At 43.1% G+C, this 17170-nt stretch overlaps 1 protein-coding gene across 1 annotated transcript in view; it reads right to left on the reverse strand.

The window, feature by feature from the left end:
- Positions 1–17170, reverse strand: part of USH2A (usherin) — a gene marked incomplete at both ends in the record, with an annotated part of 645989 nt that overhangs the window by 69806 nt on the left and 559013 nt on the right. The window contains one exon of the mRNA XM_080923960.1: positions 13061–13415. Coding sequence (XP_080780086.1) covers positions 13061–13415 — 355 coding nt within the window. The remainder of the gene's footprint in view (positions 1–13060; positions 13416–17170) is intronic.

Genomic DNA, 17170 nt, shown 5'->3' on the forward strand with positions numbered 1-17170 from the left:
AGAAGATCGTGGCTGTGTGGGCTAGATCTGGGCTTGCTGAGGGTGTTGTTTTAGTCAGAAAAGTATAGGAGTGCCAGTTAAAATAGCTTGTGGGTAAAGGTGCTTCCTGTTTAAGTCTCCTGACTGGGGTTTGATCCTTGGAACTCACATAGTTGGAGGAAAGAATCAAATACACATGGAGTTGTCCTCAGATTGAGAGATAGCATGAATGTGTGTGTGTATGTGTGCACACATTACACACAGAAGTTCTAAGAAACAAAAACTTGAAACAAGTACAGCAGGCAGCCATGAACATAAGTAGGTAAAGAACACTCCCATAAAAAACACTCCCAATCACTCTCCCTGCCCTTGAGGCAGTTACTTAAGGCTCCTCATGAATATTAATGTTATGCAAATGAAGCACGCTTTGTTTCCTGGTGGTTCTTTTCCCTCCTTTTTTTTTTCTTCCTTTTTCTTTCTTTTCATTTTTTAGTTTAAGAGTAAATTAAACACCAAACCTTTCCCTCTGGGAGAATGCAGGAGAAAACAACAAAGAGCTTTTTTAAAAAAGGAATTAAACTCACTCCCCTTCCCCCCATTTTATATGCACTTTATCCTGCTAAGTTTTTCTCCTGAAAGTTTACCCTAACAGACCATGTTTCAAGGATTTCCTTTTCCCATCTAATAAACATGAAAATATTGGAGGAGGAATTGAAGTCTTAATTGGGTCTTTACTGCGATTCTTAACTGCTTCTTAAGAGCATAAAAATAGACTGCTTTTAAATAGTGTGTCCAGGTTGACAGGACTGCTGTCTTCAGAGTTACAGAAAGATGACACTTTGTTACTATTGAGGAGGGGAGTGGAGTCCTGTCCCTTCTGGCCAACAACAGATGAACTCAGCAAGGTCCACAGGCAACCTTGGCTGGGAACTGGCCACTCCTCTGGTCTACTCCACCCTTCCCATCCACAGGCAGGGAGGGCAGAAGGCTGCAGGGTAAGACACCGGCTGACCCACAATGAGCTTCGCAGCTTGCTTTCAGAACTACTTCTGATGGACGAGAGAGGGTTAGAGGGAGAGGGTTAGAAGAGTTAGAAGAAAGCACTAGATAGGGCTCTTCTCCTGAAAAACTTCCAGGAGGTTCTGCCCAGTACTTGACATTATAGTAGTTTTCAAAATACTTCATCTTTCTGATTGAGTTCTTTTTATGCCGGCTTGGCTGCTGTTATGTTTATGTATTTCTGACAGTGTTCTTAATGACACACTAACAGATTGTAAAACACGCTGCTGGCATTTACTTGTTTTTTTATATTTTTAAAACAATGTCCTTCATGTAACAGTAGTTGAGCGCGGCAGAAGGACATCATTAGAGCCGTGGTTAAACTGTAATTTACACCATTAGGAAGGCAGGAGCAATTTTTATTGCCTGGCAATTTTCTTGCTGAAATATTTGGACCATATGGCTCAATTTGTGTAATAACCTTAATTTCTGCACCCTTCAGGTGCCTCCGTCTCCCACAGAATGGTAAAACGCGCTTTAACAGAAAAAGCAACTGTCTATACTTAGAGAGTTGAGATTAATAACATGTCACGTCCTGTTTTTGGTGAAGGAATTCGAGCAGCGGCCAGATGGTATCTCTACAAATAACTGTCAGGGGTCTTGATCTAATCAATACAATGTATTAATACATCTCCCTTTGCTGTTTCTCCAGAGGCTGGCATAGAACATCTGGAAGGGGTGGGAGGGTGGCTGAGGAGAAAGCCGATTCTTTTCAGAATCAAACTGAGCCCAATTAATTTTTCATGTATCCTTGATAACTGTTTCATAATGAGCTATGTGTCTTGACGGATTTGGGGTTGGCAGAGCCCGCTGCCCCGGCTTTCTATCCCCATTCAGTCCACTTATAGAAACCAACCCATTAATCAAGCTATCTGGCATAAAACCTGAATCTCAGCTCAGCAAGAGATCGATAATATCATAAAAAAAAAAAACAACAACAACACAGAACCATCCACTAATGGGCATAGGTATCCAGCCATGACTTTAGTAATTGCTTGAGCAAAAATAAAACTCTGGGTCATAATCACCCAATAGAAACTTACATGATAAAATTCATTACTTGTGTCTTGTCAAAAGGTAACATTTACATCTGTTAAAAAATATACTGTCATTTTACTAGCTGGTCTAGACCATTATCTTTGAGGGTTAGACAATGTTCCCCTTAGAATGGATTAAAACTCTCTGATTTGGTAATGTGAATATTTAATAATCTAAGTATCATATAAAATGTTTTAAAAATGAATTATTATCCTTATTTTAAATTCAGAGCACCTATGGGGCTTCTTCACTGTACTCTTCAACCTGTCTGTGGAGGACACACGGCTATAGATGGGGCATTATGTCATCAGATCTCTTTATTCTGGTTGCTTTAGTGGTAACATTTACAGTTTAATCTATAAATCCTATCATGTCCCCAAGTGGGATGGTTTCATTTCTGTCTTTTACCAGATTCAAAACAGTTCTCAGAACTCTCAGCTCAGTGGGGGTTGGGGTTGGGGTGGGGTGGGGTCACCCAATGACTCTGTTTAGGGGAAAGAACTCGGAACACGTCATGGAGATGGTAGTAACCTGTTATCTGCTAGGTTGAAACACTCCCCATTGGCTCTTAGACAACAAGTTGAAAATTGTTTTATCCCTAGGGCACTAGTTAGAAAGAAAAAATACTGGGAAATACTGCCAAAAGCTAGTGATATATAGGCAAGTCGTCTGACCGAACACTGCCTAGGTGACAGACAGGTCTCGAGAATCACGAGGATCTGAAGGGTGAAGTACCATCTATCTCTAACGACAGAGGGACTCAGAGTTATAGTGCCTGCTTTTATCCTGTCCATGGCTTGTGAATGGGTAGGATGGGTGTGTGCATCAGTGGGAGGTTGGAATTCGGTAGATGAGTTAAGGCCTTCCTCATTCACTGGGCATGCGCCAGTGAATGCTTGTTATAATGTTACTTGCCTTTCCTCTTCCAGCTCTGCCAGTCACAGAGATACACTCTTTCCCTTTGTATCCATTACAGTCTCTATAGCTACTCAGAAGAAATGCCACAAAGAGCTAATGAGTGGATGAGCCCTAAGTATTTCTTGGTCATGATGTTCCAGTTCTCAATTGCAAATAGCACACCATTTTCATATATTCACGTGGTTTCAAAGAAGCCGTTGACCAGATTCTCAACTTTCATTCTGTTCGGTGACGTCTGGTTGGTGTACATAAACAGAAAGCACTCTGGTTAGAGCAAATTCCTAGCGGGCCAGCCAGAACGCCATGGAAAGGCATAAATTCCATCATCCCTGAAGTCTCTGATCCATGCTGTCTGCCTTCTAGAATTTCCAATCAGTATAGTGTCATTATCAGATAATTAATTTATGCAAACTTAAGCCCTCTAAAACACAGACAGAAACATTTCCTCTGCTCTTTTCCCAACTCATGGGACCGAGGATGCTAGTGGCTTCTGCTTTATGATGGCCAAGTTTTTTTTTTTTTAAAAAAGTTCCCAAGATGTTTCACCTTATAAAATGATGAGTTCAAAAGATTCATTTGCAAGCCCATCACATACCACTCACAGGTGGTGGGTGTGGGTCATTGCGTTTGGATTAAAAAGGAAATGTCTCTTCCTCCATGAGAGGTCAGCAGCTTGTGTAAGGGGAAAATCTTTTCATTGTTCGGCATGATTAGAATATTCTCCGGTAGCGGTTCCAGTAATTTAGAAATCACGGTATTGTTGTAATATTTTTCTAGGCTTCAGGAGCTCACAATTGTTTGGCCCAATCAAATCTGGGAACACTGGAGAAGTATCACCCATCAGGGTAATTACTTTCAAGTTGAAATAATTACTCTATCAATGTTAATGGTCTTTCAACTTCAATAAAGCACTCACCTGCCGATAATCACGGCTAACCTCTTGCTCCACTGCAATTCCCTCTCTATTTAGTGGGTTATATTACAGCCGTTACAGTGGTCACTTGTCCTGAACAGCTGCTGACTTTCGCTTTGATCGGCCGTGAACCATAAAGAATTGGTCATCTGTGTATGATAGCCCCTCACCCATCAGCCCTTGCAGAGCCAAGGAGGTGACTGCGAGGCTGTAATAGGGTGCTTCAGGGGCAGCCATCTTGTCTCAGGTAGTGGCCACTTTCCACTGGTGACAAGAGCAGAATAGTTCAATTAACTTCTGCCCTTCATTGTCGTTGACAGCTGGCTGTCTCTGCTAACGGGCAGATGTCCTGAGTTCCTGACGTCAGCCCATTGCCCTGTTTTAGAGTCTCAAGTGGTGTAGACGGGGCTTATTGGGGGTTCTTGGGTATCTGAGTGAAATGTCTTTGTAATTGAGTTAAAAGCCAGAAAGAAGCACCATACTTGGGCCAATGGCCTCTGAGTGTCTCCACCCATTGTCCCCTGGGCTTCAAGAGCTGGCCATTTGACAATGGTGATGCCAATGTGTGTGATTTGGGGAGTAAGTGTAAAAGGAGGGGCTGTGCTCAACCTGTTAATACAGGCTGAGATCTAAAGGAGGCATGGGACCCTTTGAGTGGCAGAACCCAGCAGGTGAACAGGGTGACATGAACAGCTAAGGTCTTGGGGGCAGGCTTGAGATGCAACTGTGTTAGGAAACACACACACACACACACACACACACACACACACACACACACACACAGGGAGATGCAGAGAGCAACACATTCTTGCTTTGCAACTTATGAACGAGACCCAAATCTAGGACTTAAGGAATTATCTGAAATTTGTAAATTCAGAATTTTGTTGCAAGATGGCAGCAAATATAAAGCAAGGTTTTGTACTTGGAGCCAGTTGGTTTAGCTGTTCTGTGTGAAGCGCCATTTTAACTGCATTTGCAGATTTATTTCAGCACAGCAGATCTTGGGACAGCTACAGTTTCAGTTTGCTACATTGCCATGGACAGTGCTTTGTGCATCAAGTGCTGTAAGGGGTTAGCTAATGCACTGTGACACACAGGGTACTTTAGTTGGGACTCTGAGTGTCTGAAGGATGATGTGTAAGGGTAAAACTGTCCTGGGCAGAAGGAATGAGAAAGAGGATGGAGATCCTGTGTGGTCTTTAAGAAGGAATCAGGAAACAGTCTGGACGATTTTTAGGGGAGGATCAGATATGGCAGCAAGGAAAAAGGAAGTTCTTGAGATGACCTTGAAGGAGAAGCCAGAGGGATGGTGGGAAATGTACTTATATAACAGGGTTACGAAGCATATCTGTTGTGGGAAATCACGCTTAGCTTAGAAAAACAAATGAGAGAGCTGACTGTGGTGATTAGTGCCTATAAACCCCAACTCTGTCAAGATGACCTGTTCTAACCTACCTGAGATACAAAGCAAATTAAATACATGGCAATGAAATCTACTGGAACTATAAATCTTAAAGAATCAAACTTTGGTCTCCTCTTTTCTGAAGGTCTGTGTAAGGGAAGCTTCATAAAAGAATACCTAAGCCTGGACCAATGAAATGAGTATGCAGGCAAAGGTGTTTGCACACTGGCATGGGTGTTTGCACACTGGCATGGGTGTTTGCACACTGGCATGGGTGTTTGCTCACTGGCATGGGTGTTTGCACACTGGCATGGGTGTTTGCACACTGGTATGGGTGTTTGCACACTGGCATGGGTGTTAGCCCACAGGCATGGGTGTTTGCACATAGGCATGGGTGTTTACCCATTGGCATGGGTGTTAGCCCACAGGCATGGGTGTTTGCACACTGGCATGGGTGTTATCCCACAGGCATGGGTGTTTGCACACTGGCATGGGTGTTAGCCCACAGGCATGGGTGTTTGCACATTGGCATGGGTGTTAGCCTGAGCTGGGTCTTTGGTCCACAAGATGGACGTAGGGAACTGACTTTAGCAAAGTGTCCTCTGATTTCCATATGCACACTGTGGCATGCACATTCATGCACACAAAGTAAATTTTTCTTGTGTTTTTGAAAGCATGTCTGGGCCCATTAAAAGCCAACCAAAGAGAGGGGTTTAGCCAATAAATGAGATCACTGGTTATTTCTTTTCTCCCTGGGGGCAGCAGTCATATATTAATCCCCCCCTCGCAACTCTGTGAAGGCATATGAGGGATAAATATCTCAGAGAACTATTTGGAGGAATTGAGAATCACAAGAAAGAAGTGATTGGTACTCTACTCTAGGCATGGGGCTTCCTATGGAAAAAAGAGACTCTTGGAATATTTTGGATCTGCCCACATGGATGGAGAAGGGTCTCTCTGGAGGTTCTTAATGCAATTCTATGATTTGATGATCACGACCCAACACAGAAGTTGAGTGCTTCTTATTCTATGAACTCTGAAGCTGAGGCGTGATTGGGTCTTGGCTCAAAGAGCTGGTAACAGACATTCATAGGAAAGATTACCATGGACAGTACATACTTCCATTATTTGGTGAGACAAGCATTCTGTAGGCCTCAAGGATGCTAAGAAAGGAATAGCAATGTGACAGGTTGGGAAGTTAGTGGGGTTGGGCATGGGGACGGAAGAGAAGATGTGGGTTTGACTATTAGAAGAACCACAGAAAGGGACGCAAACAGCAGCAGCAGCAACAACAACAATAGCAATGAAAACAATAACAACCAACCACATCACCAGGCTGACCTCCATCAGAAGAGTATGGGGCATGGGAGCTGCTTGGGGTCCTATACATAACCTGCAGGTACAATTCCCATGAGGCATCTGCATGGCAGTGGCAAGGGAAGATGAATCAGAACATTATCATCTGTTTATTCTTACACCATTCATCTCTCTTTTTCCCTCCTTACCCTCCCTCATTTCCTCCCTCTCTCCCATCCTCCCTCCTTCTTTACTCTCCCCCCCCCCCCCAGCTTCCCATGATTCTGAGGAGATCAGTGAAAGAATAGGAAAATAAATAAGGAGAAATCACATGACCATGATGTCTGCTCATTGAACCAGTGGGCTTAGATGATATAGTTGGTGCTTATCAGTGAAGAAAGACTCAAGAACAAACCATGGGGCCCACCATTGGCATTGTTGGTGGGTAGGAAAGGGAGTCTTAGTGGAGCTGGTCAGAGTGAAGTACCAGGAGATGAACAAAGGTTTTACAGAGGAGTAGGTGAAGGGAGAACACGAGAGGCAAGTGAACGAGAATGCAACATCAAATCAATCACACCCTGATAACGAGACTTCACGGTTTTATATGATGCTAGCCTGCACATGCTCTGAATCCTTCATGTAATAGGAAGGATGACCTAGTTACACAACAAAATGTGAAAAATCTCTCTACTGGACAGACATGCGAGGAAGTCGAGGTGGAGCTGCCAAGAGTTTTCCCTACCATTGTCTATAACACGAGAGATCCTTCTAGAACAAAGCCATCCTGTAGAGCATTCCTACCACCCGTCTGCAGAAGAAAGGCTGAGAGATGCCACCTGGTCACCGCTACGACCAATGTAAGATCACACGTAAGAAGCAATAATATTTTACATTATAATAAGCCAACATGAGAACGGGCTTAGAATTGAGTCCATCAATCCACTCACAAACCTTTCATAATAGGGCAATTATGAAGTATCTCATAATGTGTTTTGGCTACAAATCTGTTTAATGGTAAGGAGATCTGGGCCAAGCGCATGAGGAAATTTTAAATGCCTCCTCCTTGACATTGGAAAAGGGAGCTTTGGCAACCAGAATGTAGAGACTAGTGTTGTAATTCTGGATGTTATGCCCAGATGAGAAGCCAACTCTTAGTGACCCAAATTGCTTGCTCATCCCATCGGCTCCTTATGCCCGATTCTACATATGGAGCAAGAAACCATCAGGGTACTGGGCAAAGGTATGCTTTGGGCTCGGTGTTCTATAATCTGTAGGGCAAGCAGGGACATGCCTAGAGCACCAACTTGTAGGTAAAACCCCCTTTTCTTTAAAACCCAAGTTATTCCTGCCAGTGCAGTGATAGGTGCCAACGTGATGGCAGATGTACAGAGAGCAAAAGCAAACAGACCCGAGCGGTGGCGGCAGCCTCGCCAGCCTCGCCAGGAGTGTTCCTACAAGTAGCACCATGGATCTCTTGCCTGCCAAGAGAGGCTAAATTCAGCCTCTCTTCTGACACAGCACCATCCATCACAGGGCTAATGGGGGAAAGCGAGTTTAAGGATTTGTTAACCAGAGCCCGTTTTCCAGTTAGGAAAGTAAGTCTACAAAGATGTGAAGACACCCTAAGAATTTTGGTCTTCTCCATTTCAGAAGGACCAGCTTAGACTCAAAGAGGGGTGGCTTTTTACCATGTCAGGAGAGAAATTAGAAATGCATTAAGAGCCACAGAGTCCCCATCTCTCCTTTCCTGCTGTCTCTGCTGCTGCTGCTCCTCCTGCCCAGATAGCTCCTCTTCACCCCCACGGAGGGCCCCTGCTGCCTGTTCTCCATCCGTTGCCACCTCCAACAGAATTCATGGCTCCACCACACCTGCTTCCCATGGCTCCCCCAGCAACCTCCACCTGCTTCTAAACAACTCTGAGAGGACCTGGGCAAGCAAGGGATGGTTTTACACCATGGGTGGTGAGATTTTGGTGGCCCCTTGAGTACATGTGGGACCACAATAATCAAGGGACCAAATGAGTGACATTTGGAATGTCTTCCACAAGTCTGATTTGTTTTCCTAACTGTGTGTTATGCTCCGTGCCTCATTTATATTAAACATCACTCTTTTTGCTGGAAAAAATTTTAGCCAGAGCAAGTAAACTCAGGAGGAGTCTTGAAGCAACACTTAAAAGGGAGACCTATAGGTCAGGACAGAAGACACCCCGTAGTGAGGGGCTTAGAAACCTCAGTGCTCAGCTAATAACTTGTGTCTCATATTTGATTACTCATCTTTCTACCCAATGTTGGTAGGACTGGCTCAATCTTATAGTAGGTCCCAACACTGAGTACTGATAAGGAACATAGTCTTCAATGACTGTTTATCCAACATGATTAAATCTGCTTGACTCTAAAGATTGTTGCAGCAATATAGGGAGGTCATGTTGTTCAGGAAACAAACAAATAAAAAATAGGCTTAATTTGACTATATGGTATGATGGTTCATTTTTATTTTTTGGTGGTTTTTTTTTTTTTTTTTTTTTTTTTTGTGATCTTGGAAGATGAACTTCCACTGAGACAATGCCTCCTCCATTGGACTGTCCTGTAGATAAGTCAGTTGGTCATTTCCTGTCAGACAAGGTGGGAGGAGCTGCTCCTGAGCAGGAGTGTATAAAAAAGCAGAGGAGCAAGCCACAGACAACAAGCTGGTAAAACATTCCTTTGTGGTCTCTATTTCAGTTCTTACCTTCAAGTTTCTATCTTAAGTTTCATGATAGACTCTGACCAGGATGTGTATGATAAATCATTCCTTTCTTCTAAAAGTGGTCTTTGCTCAAAGTGTTTCTCTTTGTCTCTTTCTGTCTCTCTGTCTCTGTGTGTGTCTCTCTATCTCCCCCTCCCCCTTCCTCTCCCCTTCTCTCTCTCTCTCTCTCTCTCTCTCTCTCTCTCTCTCTCTCACACACACACACACACACACACTATGGTTAAACAAAACCTCTGCTTGGGGAATGTAGGAGGGGATGAGAGTCATAGACCATGGTCAATTTCCTGATCATCTCTTTCAGAATATCAGTTCATGTGAGGTCATGGACTATGCCCTGGGGATTTGGCCTGGTGACCAGAATGTCCCAGTCCTGGCTTTATGGAAGATGGCCTTGGTTGCTTGAACAATTCAGTTGGAGCTTTCCAGATGAATCCAATCACGTCTCTGGGAGTCTCACTCTCAAAGTCCTTGATCGGGATGTTGGAAAGCCACTTGGGATGAACACGCGCATTCAAAGGTAAGGTATGGGAATATCACCATTTCTTGATCATGTTGCCCAGTCTCTTCTGCACTGCATAGAATAATAAGTTTTAGAAAAAGTGTTGCATTGGTGGCTCTGTCAGGATGGGGATGTTGAAGGCAAGGATAGAAGCACTCCATGTGTAGCTTCCAGCCTTAGGTCACTGGCTGGCTGCTCTTCCAGGAATGCGTGAGCTGTGTGTAAATAGAACCCAGCAATACAAACGAAGGACAGAGTTCTCCCGTCCATCAGAACCTTAAGTCATGTTTTATAATAAAGCCGTATAAGCAATGACTCATGCTATTCTCCCCAAGGAATTTCAGTAGACTCAGGGAGAAGATGTGATCAGCTGTGTACTCTTGGAAGTTATACGTTAAAAGAACAAAGGATTGGTCACCATTACTGGTGCCTTTGATGAAAATATTTTTATCATAGTGTTTCAGTGTTTTAGCCAAAATTACTTTACAGGTGAAAGATGAGAGTACACGTTCTAAGGGTACGGCTCACAAAAATTAACATTTCCCCACAGATCAATTATCAGCTGAAATAATGGTTTCTACATGAGACACTGGCTATGACTGCTTATAGAGAAGGATCTGGAAATTAAGTGGGAAAGTGTGGATAGGAAGAGAATACCAGAAAGCAGAACAAAATATCAACTGTGAATAAGATGAGGCCGTGCATGTCGATGTTTCCTTCCTTGTGCTGCTTTTTGTTGGGTCATAAGAGAAAAATAAAGATGGCGGTAAAGGTCATACTTTACCAGCCACTTACAGAGGTTCTCTTGGAATCACAGCACAGCACCCTAACCCAGTGCTCTTTCTCCATCTTGATAAACATGAACTCCTTAACTTCATACGAACTGGACTCCCATAGGCTTAAAGCACTGGCAAATGGCTTTACTTTTAAAAAGGAACATTCAGTGCTACCTAGACATCTCCTTATATGCAAGGGTTGGTCAATGGTGTCTCAGCATATTTTGAAAACCACAAACACTTTCCCCGAAAACCCTAACATTTCACTTTTCTCCATGCAGGCTCTCTAGCCAGAGAGTTTCCAGCTGACTTCCAGGCATCTCCTGAGCAATGCTTTCCATACGATACATATTCTTGGACTGTGACTCGTGATTGGCAAGTGGTGGTGGGGGGGTGGGACCTAAATCTCAGTGTAGTGGGCACCATAGGTATATTTTTTCATATAATTCTCATTTCTATAATATTATACAAACGTTTCTGAGACAAAGACCATCCCAATTCTGCATCTCTCATAGAACACGAGTATTTTGCATAAAGAAAACTCTCAGGGAATGCTAGGTGAACAAATGAGATTATTTTATGCACCAGGGGTAACAGCTCAGGAAAGAATAATCAATACCCTGTTAGAACACACTGAGACTAATAGAACAGAAAGTGGGAAGTGCTTAGAACACATAGGCACAGGGAAAAATTTCCTGAACAGAACACCAATGGCTCATGCTCTAAGATCAAGAATTGACAAATGTGACGTCATGAAATTGCAAAGCTTCTGTAAAGCCAAGGACACTGTCAAAAGGACAAAACGGCAACCAACAGGTTGGGAAAGGATCTTTACCAATCCTACATCAGATAGAGAGATAGTATCCAATATATACAAAGAACTCAAGAAGTTAGACTTTAGAGAATCAAATAATCCTATTAAAAATGGGGTACAGAGCTGCACAGAGATTTCTCAATGGTTGAGAAGCACTTAAAGAAATGCTTAACATCCCTAGTCATGAGGGAAATGCAATCAAAACAATCCTAAGATTCCACTGCACACCAGTCAGAATGGTTAAAATCAAGAACTCAGGTGACAGCAGATGCTAGTTAGGATGTAGAGAAAGAGGAACACTCCTCCACTGTTGGTGGGGTTGTAAACTGGTACAACCACTCTGGAAATCAATCTGGTGGTTCCTCAGAAAATTGGACACAGTGCTACCTGAGGACCCAGCTATACCACACCTGGGCATATACCCAAAAGTAGCTCCAAACATCTAACAAGGACACATGCTCAACAATGTTCATAGCAGCCTTATTTACAGTAGCCAGAAGCTGGAAAGAACTCAGATATCCTTCAGCAGAGGAATAGATACAGAAATTGTGGTACATATACACAATGGAGTACTACTCAGCTATTAAAAACAACAAATTCATGAAATTCCTAGGTAATGGATGGAACTTGAAGCTATCATCCTGAGTGATGTAACCCAGTCACAAAAGAACACTCATGGTATGTACTCACTTAATAAGTGGATACTAGCTCCCCCCCACTTCTAAAAAAAAAAGCTTGAAATATCCAAGAAACCATCCACAGAACTTATAAGGCTCAAAAAGAAGGAAGACCAGAATGTTAGAAGGAAGAACAAAATGGGAGGAAATGCAAGGTCAAATAGAGGAGCAGGGATTGAAGAAAAGATCTACAGAGACTGCCTCACCTGGAGAACCGCCCCATATACAGCCACCAAACCTAAGCACTATTGCTAATGCCAAGAAGTGTTTACTGGCAGGAACCAGATATGGATGTCTCCTCAGAGGCTCTCCCAGAGTCATATAGATACAGAGGAGGATGCTTGCAGCTAAACATCAGACTGGACACAGGAACCCCAGTGAAAGAGCCAGAGGGTGATTGGGAGAGGGAGCACCTTCATGGAAGCAAGTTGAGGGTGAGGAGGGAGGGGTGTGTGGGGTAGGGTATAACATTTGAAATGTAAATACAGAGAATATCCAATAAATTTTTTTTAAAAAGAACACACATGTCTTTTCTAGAACACAAACTATTATGGCCCCCTTTCTGTGTGCATATAGATATACATATGTGTGTAAGATGAATTCTTTGACATACTAGAAAATTACATGTTCTTATCTTGACATTCTTCCTATGCAGTGTTGTGGGACATCCTGCATGATTCCCATTTCATGGATTTGTAACCAGGCACAGAGATTCATCTATTTGCCTGTAATAATATAAATCAGTCCCGGTCTGCCAACTGGTTTCCAAATATTTCTCATGCTTAATTCGTTATCTTATCCCTAGAACCATATTTCTGGTTTTCTCATATGAAAAATTCATATACTTTTGCTCTAAGTGAGGAAAATGACAAGCAATTAGAAAGTAAATTGTAACCGGTTGGCCAGATAATCTAAGGGCTTGTTATGGATTCTACGTTCTTACCTTTACTGTGAAGGCATGCACGGTAGAATTGCTCAGGGCTGCCTTATCTGGTCTTTCTTGGTAGATCACATGGTACTGGGAGATAAGGCCATTGGGGGACTCTGGCTCTGTCCAGTTCAGCAGGACCGAGTGAGGACCAGTGGATTGAACCCACGGTGCTGGGAGGTCTTGAGGTGGGGCTTCCAGGGTCTGTACTGATGACCATGGGCTGTCCACTACCCCCTTGGAATTCCAGGCTCTGACTCGGTACTCATACAGTGTAAAAGGCCGCAGAGTGTCTGCATCATCAGTGAACTCAAGAGCTCCTTCTGACCAGACAAAGAGCAGAGACTCCTCTTCAGTGTCAGCATGACGCCTGCAAAAGAATCAAGCAGACCACGTGACAGCCAGACACTTCAGCTTGACAGAAAGACAAAAAGACAGACTAGAGACTGGTGGTTAGGATTCCTTCCTCCTCACCTTGGATATCAAGAAGGCTGTCTTCTTCCTGTTCTTTATCAAAAATATGCCATTTTCTTCATGTAGCATGTGTGTGTGTATGTGTGTGTGTGTGTGTGTGTGTGTGTTTGTGTGTCTCTGTGTTAAAAAGTGCATACAGGTCATAAGAAACATGTAAATATAAAAGATATAAAAATTAGACAACATGGTTCTATGATGCTTAATATTGTCAATGTGACAAGTTCTACTATTACCTAGGAGACAAATCTCTGGGCAGGTCTGTGAGGAAATGTCTAGATTGGGGCAGCTGAGCTGGGAAGACCTGAGGGTGACGTCATCTCATGGGCTGGGCTCCTGGACTAAAATGGTGAAAGCAAGCAGAGCACCAGCCTCCACACTTCTCAGCGGGACTGTGGATCCAACCGGCCATTCCTGCTCCTTTCCAATTCTTGACTGTGAATGTAACAGGACACTCCTGCTGCTACCCTTTTCCTCCAGAGGGACTTCACCCCCCACCACTGTGATCTCAAATAGATCCTTTTTCTCTTAAGTTTCTTTCTTTCAGGCTTTTGGAGCAATGAGAAGAGTAACCAATGGTCACATTTTGTTGTATTATCTTCTCTTGAAAAATGCCTGCACTGCAAAGGACCAAATACACTATTTGAAAATTATAACCCTGAAGCATATATTATGTTTTAGTGAAATGTTTCTCTGTGGTTTCTATGTCTGTGTTAATATTGTCCAAGTGACAAGATCTGGAAACACCTGGGAGATAAAGGTCTGGGCATATCTGTGAGATTTGGTTAACATTGCTGGGAAGACCATGTGTTCATCACGGGGAATAGTTCAGTAAATCAACACCAGTTTTTAATTCGTGTGTTTTTTGAGTACATGGAGAATTATTTCATACTTTTTATTCCTCCACATGAGGAGATCATGGGTGAGTGCACAAGCAATCTTGTTCAGTCTTGTTCTGCCCTTGGACACAGAACCACAGAGTTGGATATAAAATGGCTGGTGTCTAGGAAATCCTAAGCCTGTGGTAGGTAGATTGTGCTAGGCTCCATATGACTCTTTCTACCTGACATTACACATGACTGAGGTTCCAAAGTACTCTGATAACCGATGTGATTTTGGTGATTGTCATATACAGCAGAGTTGACCCTTCTGCTGCTGGGGAGGCTGGGGAATCACTATGTCCACTGTGGGACAGACATGGGCAGAGAACCCACAGTTCTTCTGGACATTTGCCTAGAGTGATATGTCTTGTGTTTGCCTGAAGGGTGGTTGAACAGTATTTCTATGGATTTCTTATCTGCCACTTATTATCTGTCCATTAAGATTAATCTTAATTAAACTATCCCCCATCAAAACAGGAAACAGTCTCATTATCACTACTTCTTAATACACTTGTGGTCATATATCAAGAACCACACATAAACACCATCTTTGAATCAGGAGCAGGGATACAGAGATGAGCCTACTATACCGAAGGAGTCAGAGTTTCAAACATGAAACAGAGCTGAATGCAAATGGAACCCACAGGGTGAGTACAGGATCGGAATTTGAGTTAGAGGGTTTTAAAGGACAAAGGATGATTTTGATGTCTCCTAAAGCCTATCAGCATCCAGAACCTTCTCAAGCTATTCTTCTAACCCCAAGTATAAGGTTACTTTGTCATCTTACAGTTGAGGTTTTGTTGTTAACAAAACTCAGCTTGATTCATTGTCTTTTGGTACTGAATATATAAACCACTAAACACTGAAGCAAGAGAAAATGAATCATCAGCTAAGATGGCCTCATGTACCGATGTTGAGTTGTGAGCAAATTTTTGCTCATCCAGGTGTAAAATCACAATGCACATTTGACAGGCAGGGAACTGGGCCTGTGACATCTCTGTGTTCCCAGTGTCCATGAATTGTTCAAGCATCTACTTTTCAAACAAGTGGATAAAAGGTATATAACTTCATGTTTTTTTCCTGCCTTTTGGCTCCATATTTACCAATTCTTATATTTTATTGAGGTAGAGAGCTAGGCTGACGAAGAATGTAATGAAAAGCAGGGCCTTCCTCTTCCAGCTCAGTCTCTAGTGGAGAAGAGAGTGTTGAATAAATCAATATTTTCCAGGCTGTTAGAAGTCTTTAATTAACACCCTCTTCAGACGCTGGGGAACATACATGCTGCCATACCAGATTAACTGGCCCCATCAAAACTCAGAGGGTGATTAAGACAAAGCAAATGACAGTACCTTTCACAAAATAGAAGCAGAGCATGGACAATCTTTCATGCTGGGAATCTGATGTTTCTCCAGGAGACCAATCACTGTGGTCTAAGGATGAACAGGGATGCCCTAGAGAGGCATCAGGCCCACCCCGATGACCTGTGGTTTCACTGTGACCCGCTTCGACTCATGGACCAGGTTATGTGTTCTATGTGTGTGTGCCAGATGCATCTCTTGTGCCCGCTGCATGTCTCAGGTATCGGGTGTGTGGTGGAGAGCGTTCTGCTCTAACGAGAATCCCAGGACTCACAGCCCAGGACTCTGGTTAGCATTCTAGAACACAACAGCTAGAGATAGGACAGGGTAAGCCTACTGATCAAAGGTCCATCGGAAGACTACATTTCCCCTTTTGTCCCACTTCAAACTTGCTATGACAGTGCAATTAATTTCTTTTAAACATCTCATGAATTCCCAAATTGAGATGTAGCCACCGTTTTCATAACAATTACATTAAAAAAAAATTGCTGTCTGAGGGAGACTTTTGAGGCTCTTTACTATTCCAGAGATGAATTGTGAGGGTAGCTTCAAGTGTGTTTGTCAAAACATGGAGAGGGTGAAGTCTGGGAAAGTATCTCTCACATTGATTTCTTGATAAATTAATAGTATAGGATAACATGCTACATCCCATGTATGGCGTTAAAAGCCAGGTTCTCTTTGTATCTGAACATGCCCAGAGGAGAGGTTGAGGAGAGCACATCCCTTTTCCTAATCATTGGGTGTCAACAGTTCATGGGAATGGTCCTGTTCAACCAGAATAGTGTGTATTTACAGATTTCACATTCCGCTCTCAGGGGACAGTCCCATGGACCACTCATTAGGTAGAGCATATTTGGGTGACTCGTTTTTTGAAAACAGACGATTTAACGTTGCCTATCACTAGGAGGAGGATGAAGATCAACAAGGAAGTATAGATTTTTTTCACAGCCATTTGTTCTTACTTTGTGTATAAAAAGTCCTTTGAATATTTTAAATAGACTCGTTGTGTAGCATAGAGATTGAGATTCCTTTCTGCTTTACCAAGGGGCCTGGTGCTGGGTTCCATCACTAGTGGGACCAGGCCATGTAAGTGTGAGAGGAACTGACTCTCCTCTTGTTTCCTTTTGGAGCTGCTACTCTGAGCGTCTTGCTGGGAAGAAGTCTCCCACTTGGGAAGAGGAGATGCTTCATTTGAGAAAACAGCTAAGTTTTCTGTTTTCCTCCCCAAGGAGCCAGGGGCACAAGCACCTTCCTAAGAATTCTGGGGCCCAGCTGCTCAGGGTTCTGCCTCTGAATTTCTCTGTTTTAATAACTCTGTCTACTCCCTGTGTTCCCTCAGCCCCTAAGGTGCCTCCTATTTCTGTACAGCTGCTACCTCCAAGTTATCCTGGAGTTTTCTTATCTTTTCAGTTACC

The sequence above is a fragment of the Micromys minutus genome (genome assembly GCF_963924665.1).
Source record: "Micromys minutus genome assembly, chromosome: 1".
NCBI classification, from domain to species: domain Eukaryota; kingdom Metazoa; phylum Chordata; class Mammalia; order Rodentia; family Muridae; genus Micromys; species Micromys minutus.